The sequence below is a fragment of the Polyodon spathula genome, chromosome 8, assembly GCF_017654505.1.
Source record: "Polyodon spathula isolate WHYD16114869_AA chromosome 8, ASM1765450v1, whole genome shotgun sequence".
NCBI classification, from domain to species: Eukaryota; Metazoa; Chordata; class Actinopteri; order Acipenseriformes; family Polyodontidae; genus Polyodon; species Polyodon spathula.
In genome coordinates, this window is record NC_054541.1 from 40,467,486 (window position 1) to 40,487,380 (window position 19,895).

The following is a 19,895-nucleotide window of genomic DNA, read 5'->3' on the forward strand; positions in this document are numbered from 1 at the left end:
TACAAATTGTCAGCTATACAAGCATAAATGGTTGGCATAAATGGTTCCTTTTACTGCTTTCTTGGTGCTTATTAGCATGTCAGTCAGTGTGACATGAATGCTTTAAGTTGAAAAGGTTTTGTTACAGCCAGCCTGCAACCTGGCAGTGTTTTAAGAACCATCAGGTCTGTCTTCTTGGTTTTAATTAACAACCCAGTATAGACACTGCTGGTCAGGTTAGTGGCTGCACTTGCCATTTACAGCATTTCGGCTGTAGGTAATAAAGAGATGGCAACAGATAAAACAAGTCTCTTCACAAGGTGCAATCAATTTTGTTTAATTCATTATCTAACACACAGGGCAAGACTGTGAACAATGCACAAACGTGCTTCACAAAATGCACATTTAAAATGTTTTACTTTCTATATACTATTAGTTCAAAAGTTACTTCCCTTCCTCAAACGCCATCCTCTACTAGTATGTAAAACTAAAAACTTATTTAGGGGCCTCGTTTTCTGTCCGTAGACTCCAAACAGGCCTGTATGAGCACAATAAAGAACAGGTTGAGAACTCAGATGAACTCGCTCCATATGGAACCCGAAACAGCCCTCAGATCTGAATGATTTTCAGTCATCGTGGCATTTGATTTTGACAGATTTCTTATGTAAACTGTTTTAAAACTGTGTTCATGCTTCGAATGATAAACCTGATCATTACTGGGGGCAAACTGACACATCTCCTAAAGCATAAAAAGATTTACCCTGACACCAACAAAGATTTCTCCATAACAAAAAAAGCATTAGCCATCTTTGTACTGCAGATCATGTTGTGTTGTTTGTTGGAGTTTGCTGCATACAGGTTACAGTGCACTAGTCTCCCCCCTGGATACTTCTGCTGTGATCTGCTACCACGTTTCATCACACACAAAAAAAAAAATTGAAATAAAAAATGTTAACCTGAAGAAAAAAAGGTAAATGTTGACAGAACTAAACAATTTTTAAGGCAATTCCCATGAACATAGAACAGTAACTGATAATCTTGTTTTTTTATTTTTAATTTCTTTACTTTTTTTTGATTGCTAACCTAAGATGCATGCTTTCATCATTCAATTACTTCTCTGCTTTTACACTCTCTAACTGTTGCTTTATCTGAATTTACAAACAGTTAAACGTCAGAATATATTTAGGACATGAAAAATATTAAATGTTAATACTAAAGAATTAGTATTAACCATCTTCAAAGAATTTAAGAAAACGGAAAATCTAAAACAAAGATATGCATTACATCATTTTTACAACACACACACACACACACTTAATTTCTGACTCCAGTGAAAATCCTTTTCTATGATGAGAGAACAGAAGTTACTGTTTTCAGTTGTAATCCTCCTTTCAGATGCTGCTGCACAACCAGCTCTTTACACAAGATGGAAGATTAACTACTTCTTTGTAGCCAAAGGTTCAACTTCAGAACAGTAACTAGGATCTCTTAAAACTTTGTATTAGCCTGTTTCTGAAATCCACAAGGCTGCCACTGATAAGCTGACATTATCAGATTCATGCCCTGGACATATGCATTAAGCAGTGGGTAGCATGTTCACTTTTCTTTGTGACACTACTCTACACAGTGTAGACTACCAGCTGGACTACTGGCCAAATAATGTCTAAATTAAACAGATCTGTTTTTTTTTTTTTTTTTTTTTTAAATCATACACTGTTATGCATTCCATAGCTTCTACATGTTTCTCTTGTATAGCACAAATATGTAATGAGCAGGTTTACTTATGAGCAAACAGGGAAACAAAGGACATTTACGGCTATGTAAATCTGCACAGGGATGCCCAACTATAAAACAGTGTACAATCATTATTTTACACTTAATTAAAAATATTTAAATCTACGATTTATCTCTTTCTAATGCTCACATTCGTTTGTCTGAGAGGTTGTGCGATAGATAACCTATAATCTGCAGCACTGCAAATACCTCGTCTTTGATGCCCCCACTAACATCCTGGGAACAAAGTAGACCAATTACAAATGAGATAATTAACTAAATTGTTGATGAAGCATGAAGAGTTAATTCACTCTGTTAGCTGCTCCATGACAACACTGGATACACAGATTGTGAAACTATGCATCTATAAAAAGATCATTTCACATACTCTGCTTATTCCATGGCTACAATTTCTACTGTATACAAAAATATTAAGCTTATATCTTATAACCAAAACACATACATTAGCCAAAATTAAGATCCACAATGACATGAAAAGCTTGATTTTTTTTTTTTAAATCCATTAAAAGGCACCTTTTATCACTTTGCTTTACGTTTTTAAGCTTAATGACCCCAGCCGTCAAAGTGCTCTATAAAAAGGCATACAAATTGAATGTGAGGTACTTTCAGGAAAATGTTAAACACTTTAATGGGCTGTATTTTGACTAAAACTAGTAAATGCTGTAGCTGCAAAGCGGGCGGAGCTACGATACACTAAATCATCAACCCAGAAGGGACATGACTTGGCAGCCGCGGATTGGAGGAGCAGTTGCACTAGTTCACCAAGGGGTCAAGATTGATGATACAAATGGGACCGTATCGAAGTGATCGGTTTCTTTTTATGGTTATGCTGAACTGGAAGGAGGACCTGTATTGTTATCGTCAGTGTTTTGTTTGTTTTTGTCGTGTCTATACTGTTTGTTGTTATTAGACGGCCGAAACACGATCCGGAGCTGTCGCCAAAGGCCAGCACTTACCCGAACATCGCTGCTCATTGTTTCACGAATAACTGTATTTATACCACAAGCACTTTAGTACTCACTGTGCACTTGTGTTTGTGTTTGTGTAGTTGTTTAGGAATGGGGATATTATTACTACGGTACCAACCCAGGGATTAACAACAGAGCAATACACGCCGCTGGATTGTCTGCTCTCACTGTTATTGTTTACTGCCGTTTTGTCATCAGACCATTGGATTTACAAATAAAACATTTTGTAACACAATTGCACTTGGATTATCGTTGTCTGTCCATTCATTGATCACTGCATTCCTGCACCTGCACACTGTTAACCACTTTGCCACAGTTCTAAATTAAATATAGCATGAACACATCTGCTGAAACTTAGTTCCTGAAAAATAAATACATAAATAAATAAATAAATAACTAAAAGCTTTCCACAAACTATTAATCCACATAATTCACTGGCAGTTCCAGTCAACTTACTTTAAAAACTGGCGAAAATCTTCACAGATGCTTTCACAACCAGGCCATTTGCACACTCCATGGCCATACAGAGAATGAGAGGCCCCAGTCTCCTCATGTAACGAGCTGCAGGATAAGAAACTGGCGTCAGATTCATCTCAAAAGCCATAATCATTTGAGGCTGCTAGCGCCTGTCAGGTTACAATCAGTGACAAATGGGTCAAAACAGGTCAATTGAGCTCAATGCAGTCAGGAAAAATTAATCATTCAATTGAACAGTTCAACTGCCAAGCCTGGATGCTGGATGACGTTCCAATTAAGAAGACAACTGGATCAAAGATGACTTGAATTGTGTGTGTGTGTGTGTGTTTATGTATATGTGTATATATAGATGCCTATGGGATGCTTACAGATAGAAAGTATTTTCTTTGTATTCTTTTTTGTTGTTGATGTCTGCGTTTGTTCCAGCACATTTTAGCACCTAGTTAGTTCATATCTATTTTAAATAATTTATAGAGCACATCTACCTTTCTTTAGGTCTGCACTCTTTCTAAATACTTGGCATCTTGCTGTTGAAGTGCTTAAATAATAGATAAGGCAGATAAATAGAAATATGAAATGACTTGTATTCCAGTAGTATGGCATATAAACATTATAGAACCCATCTTGACATCTTGTATTCTGTTTATATGACAAGTAATTTCAAAAGAGAAATACTAAATTCTTAATGCACACTGAGGGAACGTTTTCTGTACACAGTTCTCTGGCATACTTTCTTGTATGAGCATGTTATTAAATGGTACATCGCCACATAGGGATATCTGTTAATGTTTTTGATATTACAGTAGTTTTACTGGATAAACAAACACATCCATCATTCAAAAAACTAAATGTAACATTAAGACAGGGAGAGTCCTGTTGCTGGTTCTTGAGTGCATGTGTTCCTTTATGGAAGCAGCTGGGATGCGCAACAGGAGACATGTTGCTAAGCAACTAATTGAGCAGGTGCCGAGTTGATCGGTAGGTCCTGATTGGCTGGGGGGCATGCCCAGGGAGGCTGCACACAGGTCAAAAAGTGTCTGCACCACAACTCGAGGCTACTGCACGGCCATAGCCATACAGACAGGCGCTGAGAAAAAGCTTGCTGTGCTGACATTGAGGAGGAGAGTGTCCACTCCAGGGACAGAACTACTACACAAAACCCTTCCACTGCAAGATAGTGCTCATGAATGCATTGCCTAGCCGAGTCCGTTTGAAGACGCCAGAGTCGCTGTGAGGATGCTGTGGCTCCGGAAGCCCAGATGTAGGTCAGTTTAGGGGATGTTGCTCCCAAACAGTATAGAGAGGGTTTGCGTATTGTAGTAGATTCCTGGAGTGGAACGTTCCTTTTAGTGGGACTAGTGCTCACCGTCTGTGTAGTAAACTTTTATTTTTAGCTTTGTTTTGTTTTCTTGATTAAATCTAACACTAGGGCAACCTTTGCTGGTACCCTAGTGGCAGCACCTGTGTTAATGAAATCTGCGTGTCTGTGCGGCGCGTCAACAACCAGTGATCTGTGTCTGCCACGTATGTAACATCACGCTCTTCCAAACACGCATTCTCCTCTTGACAGCCTCATATATCTGTAGTTTTGTTTGTTGAATTCAAACCGTACTGTACACGCATGACACACTGGAAAATCTGAAAAGTAATGGAGGATCAATCGTTACCTATCTCTTCTCGAACTGAGGATTGAAGACTGTCCATTCACTGTGGAATGATGGGTAATAGGTGGTGATGCTTTGGAAGTGGTCGTGGAGGTAGTAGAGGAAGAATTGTTAGTAGTGAGGTCAAGCCCTCCGTGTTTAATGCCATTGTCTTCCACTTTGTGAGCCCCGGTTACTTCTTTCCACAGCTGCTGGATTTCTGCGGGGCTCAAACCAGCTACAAAATCAAAAATACAGTAAACCAACAATAAAAACATGTTTTCAGAAAAAATGTGATTATTCTGTCAAAAAAAAAAAAAAGAACACACACAACAAATATGTCTCTTCATTGAGTGTATAATAGATCAACCTTTTACAATTTTTGTTGCAACACTTAAATTTATTTATTTATTTCTTAATTTGTTAACAAAACAGTTTTGGTTTGACGTGGTTTAGGGTAGCATATTAAATGTGCCACATTGGTGAACCAACTTGAACCAGAAAATGATAGATCTGTAAGTTCTACAGACTTATTATCAATGATGTCTGTGAACATCCGTAACTATTAAACACTCCATAATGCTAAATTTAGCAGTACTAAAACAAACACTGAGGACTGATAAAAGACTACTAATTGAAATGTTTGTTACTGAATTTACATTGAAGACTTTGAGAAACTCTCCTATTTTAAACATCTGTCATCTCCACAGACCTGGAGAACCTTTTCAATTCAGTTTATCAGGTAACATAAAATAATTACTTTAGGGTCTGGAAACAATCAATTTATTAATAGGTGTGTTAAGTACTAATGTTACACATTTAGGTTGCTTGAAAATACAAACTGAATCATATCTAAAAGTTGTGCCCCAGCATAATAATCATGACATACTGATTGACAGTTATTGTATACAATGATGTGCCATACTGAATTAAATCATTTACATCTATATCATTTAAAACAACAAATCTATTGGCATATTAACCACAATTTTTTATAGTCAGGGAACAGTATTGCTTCTAAACTCCTTATTTGTGTCTTAGTTCACGTTGACATATGATTTTAAAATAGTTACGTCTTTTGTTTAAAAACATAAAATATACCTTCTTTATGATAGTTAAAATCTTTGGGACCTTCAAAACTTGAGTCACAACTTAAAAGCCCACTTGAGCACCTGTTTTGTAGCTGCAGCTGACCGATTGTTAAGAAGCCATTCTGGCTCTGTAGGTAGTTCATCCTCCTCATGCCGGTGAAAGGTTGTAGGTGATTGTTCATACCATCAGTAACAGGGTCTGTGATTGGCTGATGTAAATTTGGCACTGAGAAGACTACTGTTTTCTGTTGTGTTTGCTGTACTTGGTTTAAAATTCATGCTTTCTGACTTCATAAGACCATCCAAATATGTCTAATATATATTAGATTATGTGTTGCTATGAGTTATGAATATGAATTAAATAAATACATACAATAAAACTATGCATTTTGTTCAGGCATGTTCCTTTAAAGTGCCTTTAAAAATGTAGTGTAATGTAAATGTCATCTAAACAGATTTACTAAAGCCGCAGCAGTATTATTAATATCACCATCAACAACAGCTCCCACATTGCTGTTTTTACTCCCCAAAACTGATAATATGATTAACATCATATGTAACTAATGAGAACAAAAGCACCAACACCACAAAACACAATCCACATGATGTCCACAATGCAGCTGCTGTCGCACGTGTAAGCTTGTGGTGCTGCATGTACCTTGTGGCAGGGATTGGACAGGGAGGGGAGACTGTCCAGGAGGCATGGAGATGAGGCCCTGTCGCTGCAGGTTCAGGAGGTGCTGTTGCTGCTGGAGTTGCTGCATCTGAAGGAGCTGCTGTTGGAAGACAAGCTGCTGGGCTGCTAGCTGCTGCTGTTGTTGTTGCTGTTGCTGTTGCTATAGAGAAAGCACACATTACAATAGAAAGTCGGCACAGTGCAATGCATGACCTTACTGATTTTTTGGCACACACCTTCCAATTCTACACTGCTCTCAGCAGCCATGATTACTATCTTCTGTAACAAATGTAACCATAATAAGCCAGTTGAGCTGATGCATGCTGTAATCAGAGGGTTCCTCCTGTAAGCTGTTTTACAGCTGGATAGGATGGGGAAGCACTAAGAAGTGGAGGGGCTTACAAGCCTGGAACCTGGACCTTCTCTACTGCTCTTCACCACTAAGCTGCACTGCTTCCTGTGATGTTGCTTAAAATCATTAGCATGTCTAGACATTTACAGTAATTACAGACAAGCTTCAGTAGTCCTTACAGCCCAATATAGTTCAACATTTTAAAAAGAAATAGCAAATTAAACATGGTATTAAAATGTGAATTATAACAATATCATCATGATAAGTTTGCTTGCATCAGGCATTATTGTTTTACTACTATTTCTTTTAAAATCTTGCAGTAACTTGGTTCTTCTACACAAATATATTCAAAGAAACTGTGGGTTTGCATGAACCTGCCTTTAGTATAAATCTTTAGTATAAATCTTCATATCATCATATATTGTAGCACACTAGGGGGGAAAGGAGAGCAATGTAGTCCAAGAAGGGCCAAAAGACTACATCCCCCAGAATACCACGTTCACCTGGCTCTAATTGAGAATGAATGCCACCTGTCTGCTATAATTAAGAAAATGTTTGATCTGGGCAGTCTCCAGTCAGTGTGAAGAGAGGCCATCCATCATGGTGAAGAAACCAGTGTGGTTTTAATAACGTACATGTGAACCTTTTTTTATTTGTCTGTGTTTTGCAACTCGTAAACAGCTTAGCTGGCCGGTTTTATGGTTTAGGGTTTTTTCTTTAAAAAGTGTAGTTAGCACTCCATGTGTGAGTTAGGTTTTTGTTTTTTTTATTTTGTCATTGTAAATAACAAAAGTGTGTGAACGCTCTAAAAACTTAAATCTTGTGTCTGTGTCTAAACGAACCTCAGCCTTGAGGCTGTGTTACATAATATATAGACTTATATATATATATATATATATATATATATATATATATATATATATATATATATATATATATATATATATATTATTTGCAGGCACTCCTGTTTTTGCAACTGAGTAAGTTTGGTCCTCAGTGGGCCATGAATGTGGTCTCCAGTGATCTATTAGTAAACTGGGATGTAGCCTTCATAGCACTGCCCTGTTAGCTTTCTCTTGTCAGAATACATTAAAACTGGGAATTCATTCAAGGCAAAGAAGTGCCCTATTACAAGAATAAGTCTAACTTCCAATTGTGTGAGGAATTACAAGACAAACTGGAGTTCTTAAGACTCAAGAGGATATGTGAGGGCAGTCACACTTCAGAGGAATACAAGCTGCTGTGGAAGACCTTTCCTTTTAGTTTGGGGAAAACCAAAACTTCTGATGCGCTCACTGGAAAACAGACTGCATAATGGAGCAAGTCATGTGGATTGCCCAAAGTCTCAAGAGAAATAAGGGAGCAATTTCTATTCCATATTTGATGGCTGTCTGAAATTCTATTCACAAATCCAAACAGAAACAAAGCCTCGGGAGGTCAGAGCTGTTTCCTGTATGCTTGCATAATGGGCCGCTTGAAGAGAATGTCTGCGATACCTGCTGATCAATTTAACTACTTCAACATGTTTTGTTTATATTAAGTTTATATTCGATGCAGTTTTTTTGACAAATGTAAGCTAGGCCATGGAAGCAGAACTGTCAGGTTGATTTATGAGCACATCAAACTGTAACTTTCTGCTCACCAGTCCAAACCTACAGTAGCTCAGTTCATTAATCAGGGCCCTGTGACTTTGAAGTCTATACGTAACCTGGGTTTTTAACATTAGGCTAAATTTGCATGCTCTCTGAGCTGTATCGCTGTACCTCAGAGGAAGAAGAAAAAAAAAGACCCCCCCTCTACAACTTAGAATCTCTAAATCCTACAAGATAATCAGTGCTTTGTCCATCACACAGCTTGCTCTTTGTACACTTCGATTCATTAGTGAACATTAGAAGACAGCAGTCTTGGAGTAGAACTCTCGAGTCCTGCGCTACAAAACAGAGGAACATGAGGGTTCTACTGTCACTATTATTAGGCTCAGTAAAAATCATATAATATATATTTGACAGACAGAGCCTTGTTATAAGGAGAAATGCTCTTTTCCTTTTCTCTCTCCACCCACCTATCTCATATGCTATTGCCCAGTACATACCTCCTTTACTTGCTTGCCTGGGTGCTGTTGCTGTAAAAGTTGAAGGTGTAACTGTTCCTGTTGTTTTTTATAAAACTCCTGGAGATGTTGCTGAACAAAAACATACAGAGTTTGTTATAAAATTAATCTCAAACTGTTACATGCAATCATTAATTTTGGTAAGCAGTTTAAATGTGTTTTTCATAAAAAAAAAGGTTTAATACAGATATTCTTATGCCAGAGTAATCAAACTACAAAATCTATGATTTTAAGAAACTGTGATTATTGATGTTGTTTGCTGGTGTGTTTGGAGTATTGGTTTAAAAACGATGATTTTTTTTTTGTTTGATTTTTTTACTTTGCACTATGGCATAAGACCATCACCTACACCACATGTGTAGTCTATCTAGCAGTAGTACATTTTTCCTTCACGTGTGTGTTTACAGCATATAACCAGCTGAATTCACATAATATTATAGCCTATTCCCTAATGTAACAAATCAAAATAAATTACATGCCACGCATAGAGCCAGAGTGAAGTCAAAGTTTCACGGAGACAAAACACAATTGTCCATTTCTTAGTAAAAGTTAATTAATCTGTCAGTCTGTTCTGCAGAATGCCAAAATTACAACTTCAAGTGATTGGGCTTTAGGGGTCCTGATACTGAATATATACACATGCCTGCAAATGCAGTAGCTGAATTACAAGCAGAGATTTATTTTATGCATTTCTATTTTTTTATGATTAAAAAGAAACCTCCACATAATTTTGCAAATTAATCTTCATTTTCAGTTGTGTTTAATAAACAGAACTCAACAATCACAAAATTGTAGGTAGTCTAAATTAATGAAAAATCTTGTTTTGTATGCAAAACATTTCTAATGCACAGCACATCCATAAACCCATACATTAAAAAAAAAAAAACAGCTACTGAACTAAAGCTTCAGTTTTTCCCCGCTCCCCAGTTTTACTTTTAAACCCTTCAGATCAATTGTGTATCCAGTTCCCCCTTTGTGGAAAGAGTCAATTGGGTCTGATCTGGTTCCGAGAGGGACATCCTTGTGTTACTAACTATGTCAAGGGCAGACAAGGTAGAGTACCTGCTGTAACATGACTGCTTGCTGCTGCTGGAGAAGAGCCTGAAGCTGCTGTGGGGATAGCACTTGCTGTTGGAGGAGCTGCTGCATTTGCTGAGGGGTGATCACCTGGGGAGTCATCATGGCCACTGACATAGGCACCTGCTGAGACAGAGAGAGAGAGAGAGAGAGAGAGAACACATCAAACAAAAAGGACAAATTCCACATATCTAACTGCATCCCATTACAATCTATAAATTGTAATCACATTTTTGATTACTTCCGTCTATCCAAATTGTTGTAACTGTTTAACTTTTTCCAAGCTTCAGCTAAGCACTCTCAAGAACACTAAAATAACTAAAGGGTTAAAACAAAAAACCCACTTCATTCAAATTAGTGATGGCTTAATTCTGAAACCTACAGTTCCATGAAATACATTGTTTGAATATTGTCTTAAAATATACGTAAACAAAAAACAAAAAACAAAAAACTAAAAAAACTACTACTGGTTGGCAGAATCCACTGCAAAACCAAATCTACACAGTATACTGGAAAATTATGTTATTGAAATGTAGATGAACCACCATGTGAAATCCTTAGGCACTGACCACTTCAATGCATTGTGTCATAGTTATCCTTAACAGTTAACTAAGCACCAACAGTTTAAGACTTTTGGCAATGTTCCACTATAACGTTAGTCCATTGTGCTTTGTACAGAATGGATTTCTGACACAGGTTCTTAACTAACAGTTTTTTTCTGCCTTGTTTGCTGTTGCACTGAGATGCAAACCGATTGCTGGAAGCCTGAGGAATGTGCTCAACAGCTGGTGCAGAAACATGGTTTAATGGCTCTGCTTGTGCTAACCAGCTAACATGACATGTTTATAACCTTTGAGGAATGCAATTACTTTCTTTCCAGGAACACAAATACGATAGCCTTTTGTAAACAAAAAATAAATGTTAACAGAATATAAATAGCACCTTAAGATACTTCAATAATCCTAAACCATATACTGTTGCAAGAGTAAAATGCGGATGTAAAAAACATCTCACTTCCGGTATGGAATTTTTAAATTTTTATTTATTTATTTATTTTTTTTATATAAAAGCATTTAAATTTAAAAATGTTAACCGCTGAATAAATTTAAAATCAACAAAAATCTTGTTATGCATTAGGATGGTGTCGGTGCTTGACATGAAAACCTGAATAATAATATCCCTAATTGCAGCTGTGCAGGAATTATTTATATAGGAGGTTCAGGAAGTGGTATTCACAATTATAAAGAACCCCTTTATTTTGTGAATAAAATAAATCACATATTTTAATACGGGAGAACAGAAAAGGCAAAAACTGTAATTTAAAACCATCAATCAAAAGCTTACTTGTTAGAATGAAAATTTGAAAAGGTTTCTTGATTCATTTTGGCAATAAACAACCAGATTAGTGACATACTTTTAAGTCAATGTCCACACAATGTTTTTATTGATATTGCACTAAACAGGAGTGGTGTATTTTTACACACAAACAACAGGCAATAGCTACAATTTTTAAGAAACAAATGTAGAATAGTTTCTTTTTAAGCCTTCAGACAATCATTTTTTTTTTTTTTTTTTTTTTTACAGTTTGAGGAAAAAGTTACAAATTACCAAAAAAAAAAATAGCTTTCACACCAACAACTTTGTATTGCAATATTGTATAAACATATAATGCACCTTAATTGTATTTGCATTTACAGTGGTACATATTTCAGTTATTTTCATTTAACCCTTCTTAGAATTAACAACAATTAACTGATTATATTTACTGTTGGTACAAAACAAGCTCTGTTCATCTTTATTTCTAACATATATGTGTGTGTGTGTGTGTATATATATATCACACACACACACGTTACCATATGTTAAGAGGCCAATAATACATTTCTAACTCCACTCTGACTAATCAAGCTGCCTGGATTATTTTACATACATCTCCACTTTAGGCCTTGACATGTCCTTGTTTTCTTTCCTCTCAAAGCTAAAGTTCCCCTCTTTGATTAGCTGAAACATTTGCATGGTCACTACACATTTTTCATTTTATAAGTCATTATGCATTAGCAGTCTTGATCGCCTAGCTTGACTAATCCTGATGAACTGAAATCACAGCTGAAGGTCAAACTCCAAGCCACTGCACATTCATATTCAAACAAATCTGTACCATTGTTCATTAGACTCCTAAAAACTAACTGCATAGCAGCTACTGAATATCTTACACTCTCATTATAAAAATTGCTTCTATAACTACAGGTATATACAGAAGCCAACTGCAGAAAAATACCATTTGAGGGGACATCTGCTTGCAAAATAAATACATTTGTCATTAATTAACAGCACTGTACTAATAGTCTATGTTTAAAATGCTTCAAACCTTCTCCTGTAACAGATAACAGCTTTTAAAATACACACACTGCAATGTTCAAAAAGCTAAGTATCACAACACATGTGCTAATATAAATATAAGACACAATATCACATAAATACATATATACAACAAAACTCTACACCTAATAAGGTATATTTACATTATTAAAGTAAATACAGCTTTTATTTATATAATGTAATTGAAAATGTGTTTTACCATTTTAAAGCGTAGCATGTGCTTTCTCTTAAACCCTTTTAATATAACATTAGAAATGATAATAAATAATATTTATCTCCAACAAAAGAGATGCTGTCTTGAAAATATGGCTCTACGAAAAGCCAAAATAAATATAGGAAGGAAGCTTCTTTCATTAGCTTTTTTGCACAGTGATGGATGATAATCATCTTAATTTCATTGCTCTTCAAAACAAAAAGCCAGAAAAGGCAACAAAAGGCACCAGCCTATTCATTTTAGGACCTGTACAATGCCAATTCCAGCATTTAACTGCATGGTTTTCTGCTTGACGTATCAGTGCTGGAAAGATGAAAGCAGATAAGTAATTGCTCTCCTGGTTCTTATTCTGCACTGACAACCCATAAATTTAATTTTACACACACATTCATTTACATTTTCAAGTATATGACATGATAATTGCCAGAATACAACACCTCCATTCCTGTAGATACAGCAACTAGCTGATTGACAAGTGTGGTGAATAGAGAGGAATGGAGGTTGAATTGCAGAAAATATTTCTTCTGAAAGCTTGCAGAAAGAAGGGCTAACATTAATAAGCATTTATGAGCCAGTCTCAATGTAAACATCCGCACATTAAAACGAGCAATTTTATCCCCCCCAATACTGCAAGCTTCAATTCTCTTTTTCTGTTGTATACTATGGGGTTCACCTATAACATTACTCAATTTCAAGTACAGTTCAAGTGGCATAACACATCTTTTTAAAATTGCAATCTTAATTAGAAAACCAAACTAATTACAGTTTAAAACGACCGTGGCACTAACTAAAAGCAAGCTCTGAACTCGTCTGATATGTTTCAAAGAAATAAAATAAACTCTGGGAACAACCCCTTTTAATAAACAATAGCATGTGGAAAGGTAATTTAAAACAACTTTAAAAACAGCCTGGAGTTTATCTGTATCATATACAGCAATCTTATTTTTTTTTCAATCACAAAAACAGAAGGCTCTAAACTAACTTGCCATTTGGCTCTGAAGTTCAAGAATAGAACAAAGACCTTTAAATTGGATCCTGATGAGAAAACATAACCCACTTCTCAGAAGAAGAGCAGATCATTAAGGTGATCCTGCTGCACTTGGAGCCAGTGATGAGGCTTTTTGACTGACAAAGGTCAGCTTCCAGAGAAGCATGTAGGAGATACGGAAGAAACAAACCATGAGCCCCTGTAACTACTTTACATTGTGGATATACCTCTAGCTTTATATCTACATTTGTTTATGTTTAGAATTTGCCAATGCTGCCAAATATGCTGAAGCAACATCAGTGAAAATTTGCACAAATGAGTTCAGTTCTCCTTGGCTCTCTGACAGTACTATATTTTTAAGGTGCAAATACAAATGTACTGTTGCTTGTTAATCTTGACAATAATAATGTATATGTACGCTATATTTTATTGCTTTCTTCAGTTTATAATGCTCAGTATCTGTCAAGTTTCAGTCACCTATCACTTACTACCTGACAACGAACAATTAAAATGCCAGTGGTAACCACAGCCATTCTTGCCTGTCATACTGCATTAAGGTCCTGTCACTGCAAATAGCACAAACAACTGGTAGTATGTTATGCAATAAAAAACTGCAAAGGGTACTTTAAAGTCATGAAGTCTGCATTTATTCTTAATGAAAAACGGCCAGAAAAATAAATACTCTGTAAATCAAGCAACTTTTTATTACCCATATCAAAACAAACAAACAAACATTTTTCAATTTATTGTATTGTCACAGAACATTTAAAGACTGAAATTAAGATATTTGTTTATACACACACACACTTAAATGTTGTGCAATACAAGTTTCCTGACAAAATTAGAAGCAACTTTACAGTAAGTAGCTCAGCGTGAATTAAATCAAGAATACGCTTATGCTCCCTGTTTTTACCATTTTCTTGTAATATTAAAGCAAAAAATAACTAAATAAAACATTCAATGTGGATAAATTATTATTTATTTGTATGTTTTTTTTTTTTAACAATGTACTAAATAAATATAACTTTTTTTTTTTTTTTTTTTTAAAGATACTTCCTTTCCTGCATAGAATCTCGGCCGATATTCTCTTTTTACTTCAACAGCGAGTTTCATTGAAAGGTTACTGATGCTGCAGGTAATAGGAAGTCCATTAGGCCAGGCTCTTCATAGCATGACATGCACTAAATTACAAGTGCTTCAAGCAGTTCAGTGAATTATAGTTCATCACTTCGAAAGGTTTCCCACTACCAAGCTACAGATATCAGATCTGCCAGTTAGGATCCAATTAACACTTTGGCCAGAATAATCAGATTGCATGTGTAGGACTAGCAAAATTCGTTTATTGCTTCCATGTATCTTCTCTGTCTGTAGGTAAATTTGTTGCTGCTACATCAAAGCTCTGAATCACTTTTCTGCTTGCCTTTAGGTTATATTTCAACTGCTTTTGCATAGCAATGATGAACCTTTCCTGTTCTACAAATTTAGCTAACTTGTCCTGTAGGTATTACAAATTGAAAGATTGCTTGTTTTCTGACAGTTTTACAACCTCAATACGAGACAGGTATTTTAATTGTTTGTCAATTTAATATTGTGTATCTTTTAGAGTATTTAGTGAAACACAATTTAACATAACATAAAAAGAAATATGTATGTCTTCAGATAAGATGAAGAGCTTCTTGTTACATTGTGGATGTCAATTTAACTAAACATTCTGTTTATTCAGAAAATATATTTCCCCAAAAGGCACAGACTATTAATTAAAACAGATCATAAGAATTAAGATCTATAATAACAATCATACTATCAAGTCGCTATCACACATTTTGTTTAATATGAACAGCCGCAATAAAATAATTGGATAAATTCACTCATCTTTGTATACAAAAGCTTTTTTTATTTAGTAGTCGGCAATTGTTTTATCTTTTTCTCTCCAATTTGGAATTGCCAATTATTTTTAGGCTCAGCTCAACGCTACCACCCCTGCGCTGACTTGTCTTCCGAAGCGTGTGCAGTCAGCCGACCGCTTCTTTTACACAATGCAGGCCCACCATGCAGCCACCTCAGAGCTACAGAGTCAGAGGACAACGCAGCACTGGACAGCTTACAGGCAAGCCTGCAGGCACCCAGCCAGACCACAGGGGTCGCTGGTGCCCAGTGAGCCAAGGACACCCTGGCTGACCCAGCCCCCCCCTCCCCGGGCTGCACACAGCCAATCGTGCGCCGCCCCCTAGGAGCTCCTGTCCATGGTCGGCAGTGGAATAGCCTGGACTTGAACCGGCGACGTCCAGGCTATAGGACATATCCTGTACTCCATGTGGAACAGCTTTACCAGATGCTCCACTCGTGAGGCTGCAAATGCTTTTTTAGGACAGTTTTTTTGTTTTGCTATTTTGCTTGTGTAAGCTATTTGTGGAAATACCGATGAAACGTTCAGTTGGTATTTACTTCACGTTGCATTATATTTAGATTAGCCAAGTTCCTTATATGTACTTCAGCTACATCCTGCTAAACCTTTCTTACCCCAAGAAGCTATAAGACTGCTAAGTCAATGGGACTGGGGCATCTATGTATCAAAAATATCTCAGTAATAGTATTATTTTGTTATTGGGTATGTACAGGTTCAATATGCAATGCTATGCTGAAAAATTGATTTTACGAACAGTTACTGAAATTTAACACAGACACTCATTGCTAAATTATGCATTTGAATTATTAAATTACCTAAATAATTAACATCTTAGTAAAACACAAATTTCAAATACACACACACTTCTAGCACACTGACTCCCTGTGGGTAAAGATTGTTATTGCAGAAAATGATTTTCAAAGATATCAGTTACAATAAAAAGTGACTAAAAAAAGGCTGTTGTGTGTATTCTAATAAGCAGTGTGTGATGGCAACGGGCTTTACAGGTTAAAAATAGTGTTTATTGAGTGCTCCATTGGGCTTTGGGTGTAATAGAAGACCTGTCACATTATGCAACTGTGCAAAACAGCTTGTGCATCAACACCACAATCAACTAGAAGATAAAATTAGTCAAGTGAAAGCATTTAGATGATAATACTTAAAGTAAATGAATGCCTTAAGGTACTTAGATACTTGTATAGAGTAATTTATATATGTGTTCTATAGCTAATTTTCTTTCCTGCAATATTTAAAAATCTTAAGATGTATTGGTAGCTAAATTCTATTCTTTCTGTTTAAAAAGTTGATTTTATTGCCAGAAGCTTCCTGTTTTGATGTGCTCAAATTCTATTGAAAGATGCGTGGAAGAACAGATCTGATTTTTCAATTAAATAAAAATAAGGAAGAGCTGAACCCATTTAACACATTCATGTTTACAGTTAACAGATCATTACAGTCTAGCCAATGGGAAGTCAGAGGTCATATATCAACACAATGGCTTACAGTCTTCAGTTACATCAATGGTAAAGCCTGGACTGATATACTCATCTATCGTAAACGACCAAGTGATGAGCTGCTTTAATAAAAGGGATGGAAATGTAACTACCAGGATCACATTTAAAAATCTTACCATCCTAAAGATCTGCTCCATTAGCTCACCAGGTACAGTCCTACTGTAGGTTTGTTCAAATTCCAGAAGTCTCCCATGTAAGGATTCAGTTTGGTAATCTAACCCATAAACAGCAACAAGGGGGTATTTATGGCCAAAGCCATCTTCGAAAACAACCTTGTCTTCGTCAAAACTGAAATGACATTGACTAGTGGGATTAAGGGAAAGCACATGACTAATTTAGTCCCACCTTGCCAGTCACCAGGAAACATGGATCACTGAAATCAGTCTACAAAAATATAGGTAGAAACCACTGGGTCAGTCATGGCTCCAAAGTACCAGAGCAATTATCACTAAACAGACTGCGATTTTTTTTGGTGACTATTGAGCATCCCTCTTTCTGAACATAAAAAAAAAAACCTCAAAACATTCAACAAATAAAATGTGTGTAAGCATGCAGTATTCACTTTATGCAGTAATTATAAATATACATGACATGTGTACTGTAAAATTTAGTGTAGGTCTCCTTCAAACAACTTATGACATTCTTTTATACCCAGCATTAAACAAGGTAATCGTATAGGAAACTGACAACCAGTACACAGTAAAGCTGTGCAAATCGGCTCCAATATTCTTAGTGCTTTGATGTTATTATAGCCAGGAGGAGGGTCACGGGTCGACAGTTATCTGTGATTGTACCTGTACATGTCTCTCATTTTAGAACATACTGCAGCTGTGCAATTTGCAGCTAGAAATGTGTTCTGCCTTTGCTAAATTTATTTTGACATTAAACTTTTAATTGTTTCAGCTAGTTAAGGAGAAAAATACTAAAACAAAAATATTATTTTTAGGACCTCTGCTATACCAGTTTTAACGTCTCTGTAGTTATGATCTGTTGCTGATCTCAGAAATGTAAAGAAACAAAACATTCAGGTGATGTAGGGCAAGTGTCGGAAGCAACCAAACTTTGTCTTTATGCAAAACTAAAAAAGTATAAAGTGCACATTGGATGGCCATATTCTGCAGCTACACCTTGCAGTACAGTTTTACCCACTGTTATAGTTTCACTTTTGGTCTTTGGGAAATTGGGAATAAAGGCAGGAATAGACGTTTGGCTCTGTTTCCTAAATGAGATAAACTGTTTGTCTAGGCTATACACCACACTTTTCCTGTCATGGTTGCTTGCTAGCAGTACCATGCAGTCATTCTTTTCAATTTACAACATATATGACCTATAATACTTTTTTTTTTTTTTAAGCTCAGAAAACCAGAAAAAAATGTTTGCCTGACTTAAATTAACTTTATGAAATTGTAAAATTATTTCTGGGAGGCATAGGCATATATGTTTAAACCCAGAATATCCGTTTTACTGAGTAGAAGGTGACGGGCACATGTTTCAGCTGCTTACTTTTCATTCATCCTTTTCCTATTTTGGGGGGTAGGTTGCAATGTGTCACTGCAGTTGTTGTAGTAACCATTTATCATTTTCATTTTTTCAGTCATGGTTTGGCGGCCTTGTCTTTTGGGGGGAGGTGGCCCTGTGAGCCACTTCCTATCCGTGGCACTAGACTACATGATGTCATCGTGTTTTCTCTGGTCGGCCAACATTACAGATAACTGTCAGCACCCATGGACAAGGTCTCAGGCCAAATTCATTATCATCATTAATTTGTTTGTTCAGTTGCAATTTAAATCATCCACATTGCTGGTTCTCCATCCTGAATGTAAAACTTGGTTGTATTTCTGGAAGGAGAATCCGCTCACTAATCAACACATCATATCCAAGCACCATAAAAACCCTGTGAACTCCATTCATATTGTTTCTTTTTTGTTTAGTCACCTCCTCCCCTGCCACCACCTTGCAGATTCTCAATACTGAATTCTTCTTGGTAAAATTTCTAGCAGTTATGCTCCATCATATATTACATTGTGCATTTGCACAAACATGCTGGGGTTTATTTGAAAAAAACAAAACAAAACAAAACAAAAAAACCACTAACTTGGACCACTTTCCCAGTATATTTGTATTGCATTTATTTAGCCTCATGAAATAAATACATACATACATTAAAATGAATATAATCATTTCACATCTATGCACTAAAACCAAAAAAGTAAACCATTTTTGTCAGAAAATATCACACACATGCTGATTTAAATAATTTAGTCCACAGCATGGTGGTACCCTCTCTAACCTTATCTTGCACCAGCTTATAAATTAGGTACACAGGGGTGTGACTCCAATTGAAGGTGTTGGCATTGAAGCACTCTGTGAAAATATTAACTATGAGGTTAACTCCGATGTTCTCTTCTTTAATTAAATGCATATGGTACTAATGAGGTAACCCACTGTTCTTTGATAACACTTATTAGCCGAGAACAGTGCACACACTCACACTGCAATTTAAAACTAAAAATAAAGTTGAAAATATGTGAATTGCTGACATATTTTTAAAACACCACAAATTGAAGAACCTGTCATCATAATAAAAAAGGACTGCTTGGCGGATGTAACTTTACTTTGCTTCAAGACAGAAAATAGTGTTTTGCTGTTTAACAGGGTCAAGAACAGACCTGCTATAAAATGTGATAAGAAAATGACCTGATAGAAGTACCTGGCTATCAAATTAAA

General features: G+C 36.2%; 1 protein-coding gene across 4 annotated transcripts in view; it reads right to left on the minus strand.

The window, feature by feature from the left end:
- LOC121319955 (forkhead box protein P2-like) overlaps positions 1-19,895 on the minus strand; it is a 136,460-nt gene that overhangs the window by 20,374 nt on the left and 96,191 nt on the right. For 2 of the 4 annotated variants that reach the window (XM_041257959.1, XM_041257961.1), the window contains 5 exons: positions 10,153-10,290; positions 9,073-9,162; positions 6,611-6,788; positions 4,886-5,099; positions 3,198-3,302 (listed from right to left, as the gene is read on the minus strand). In XM_041257959.1, coding sequence (XP_041113893.1) covers positions 3,198-3,302; positions 4,886-5,099; positions 6,611-6,788; positions 9,073-9,162; positions 10,153-10,284 — 719 coding nt within the window. In that variant the 5' untranslated portion in view covers positions 10,285-10,290. Of the gene's footprint in view, positions 1-3,197; positions 3,303-4,885; positions 5,100-6,610; positions 6,789-9,072; positions 9,163-10,152; positions 10,294-19,895 lie in introns of all 4 variants that reach the window. The other 2 variants (XM_041257958.1, XM_041257960.1) reach the window with 1 other exon arrangement.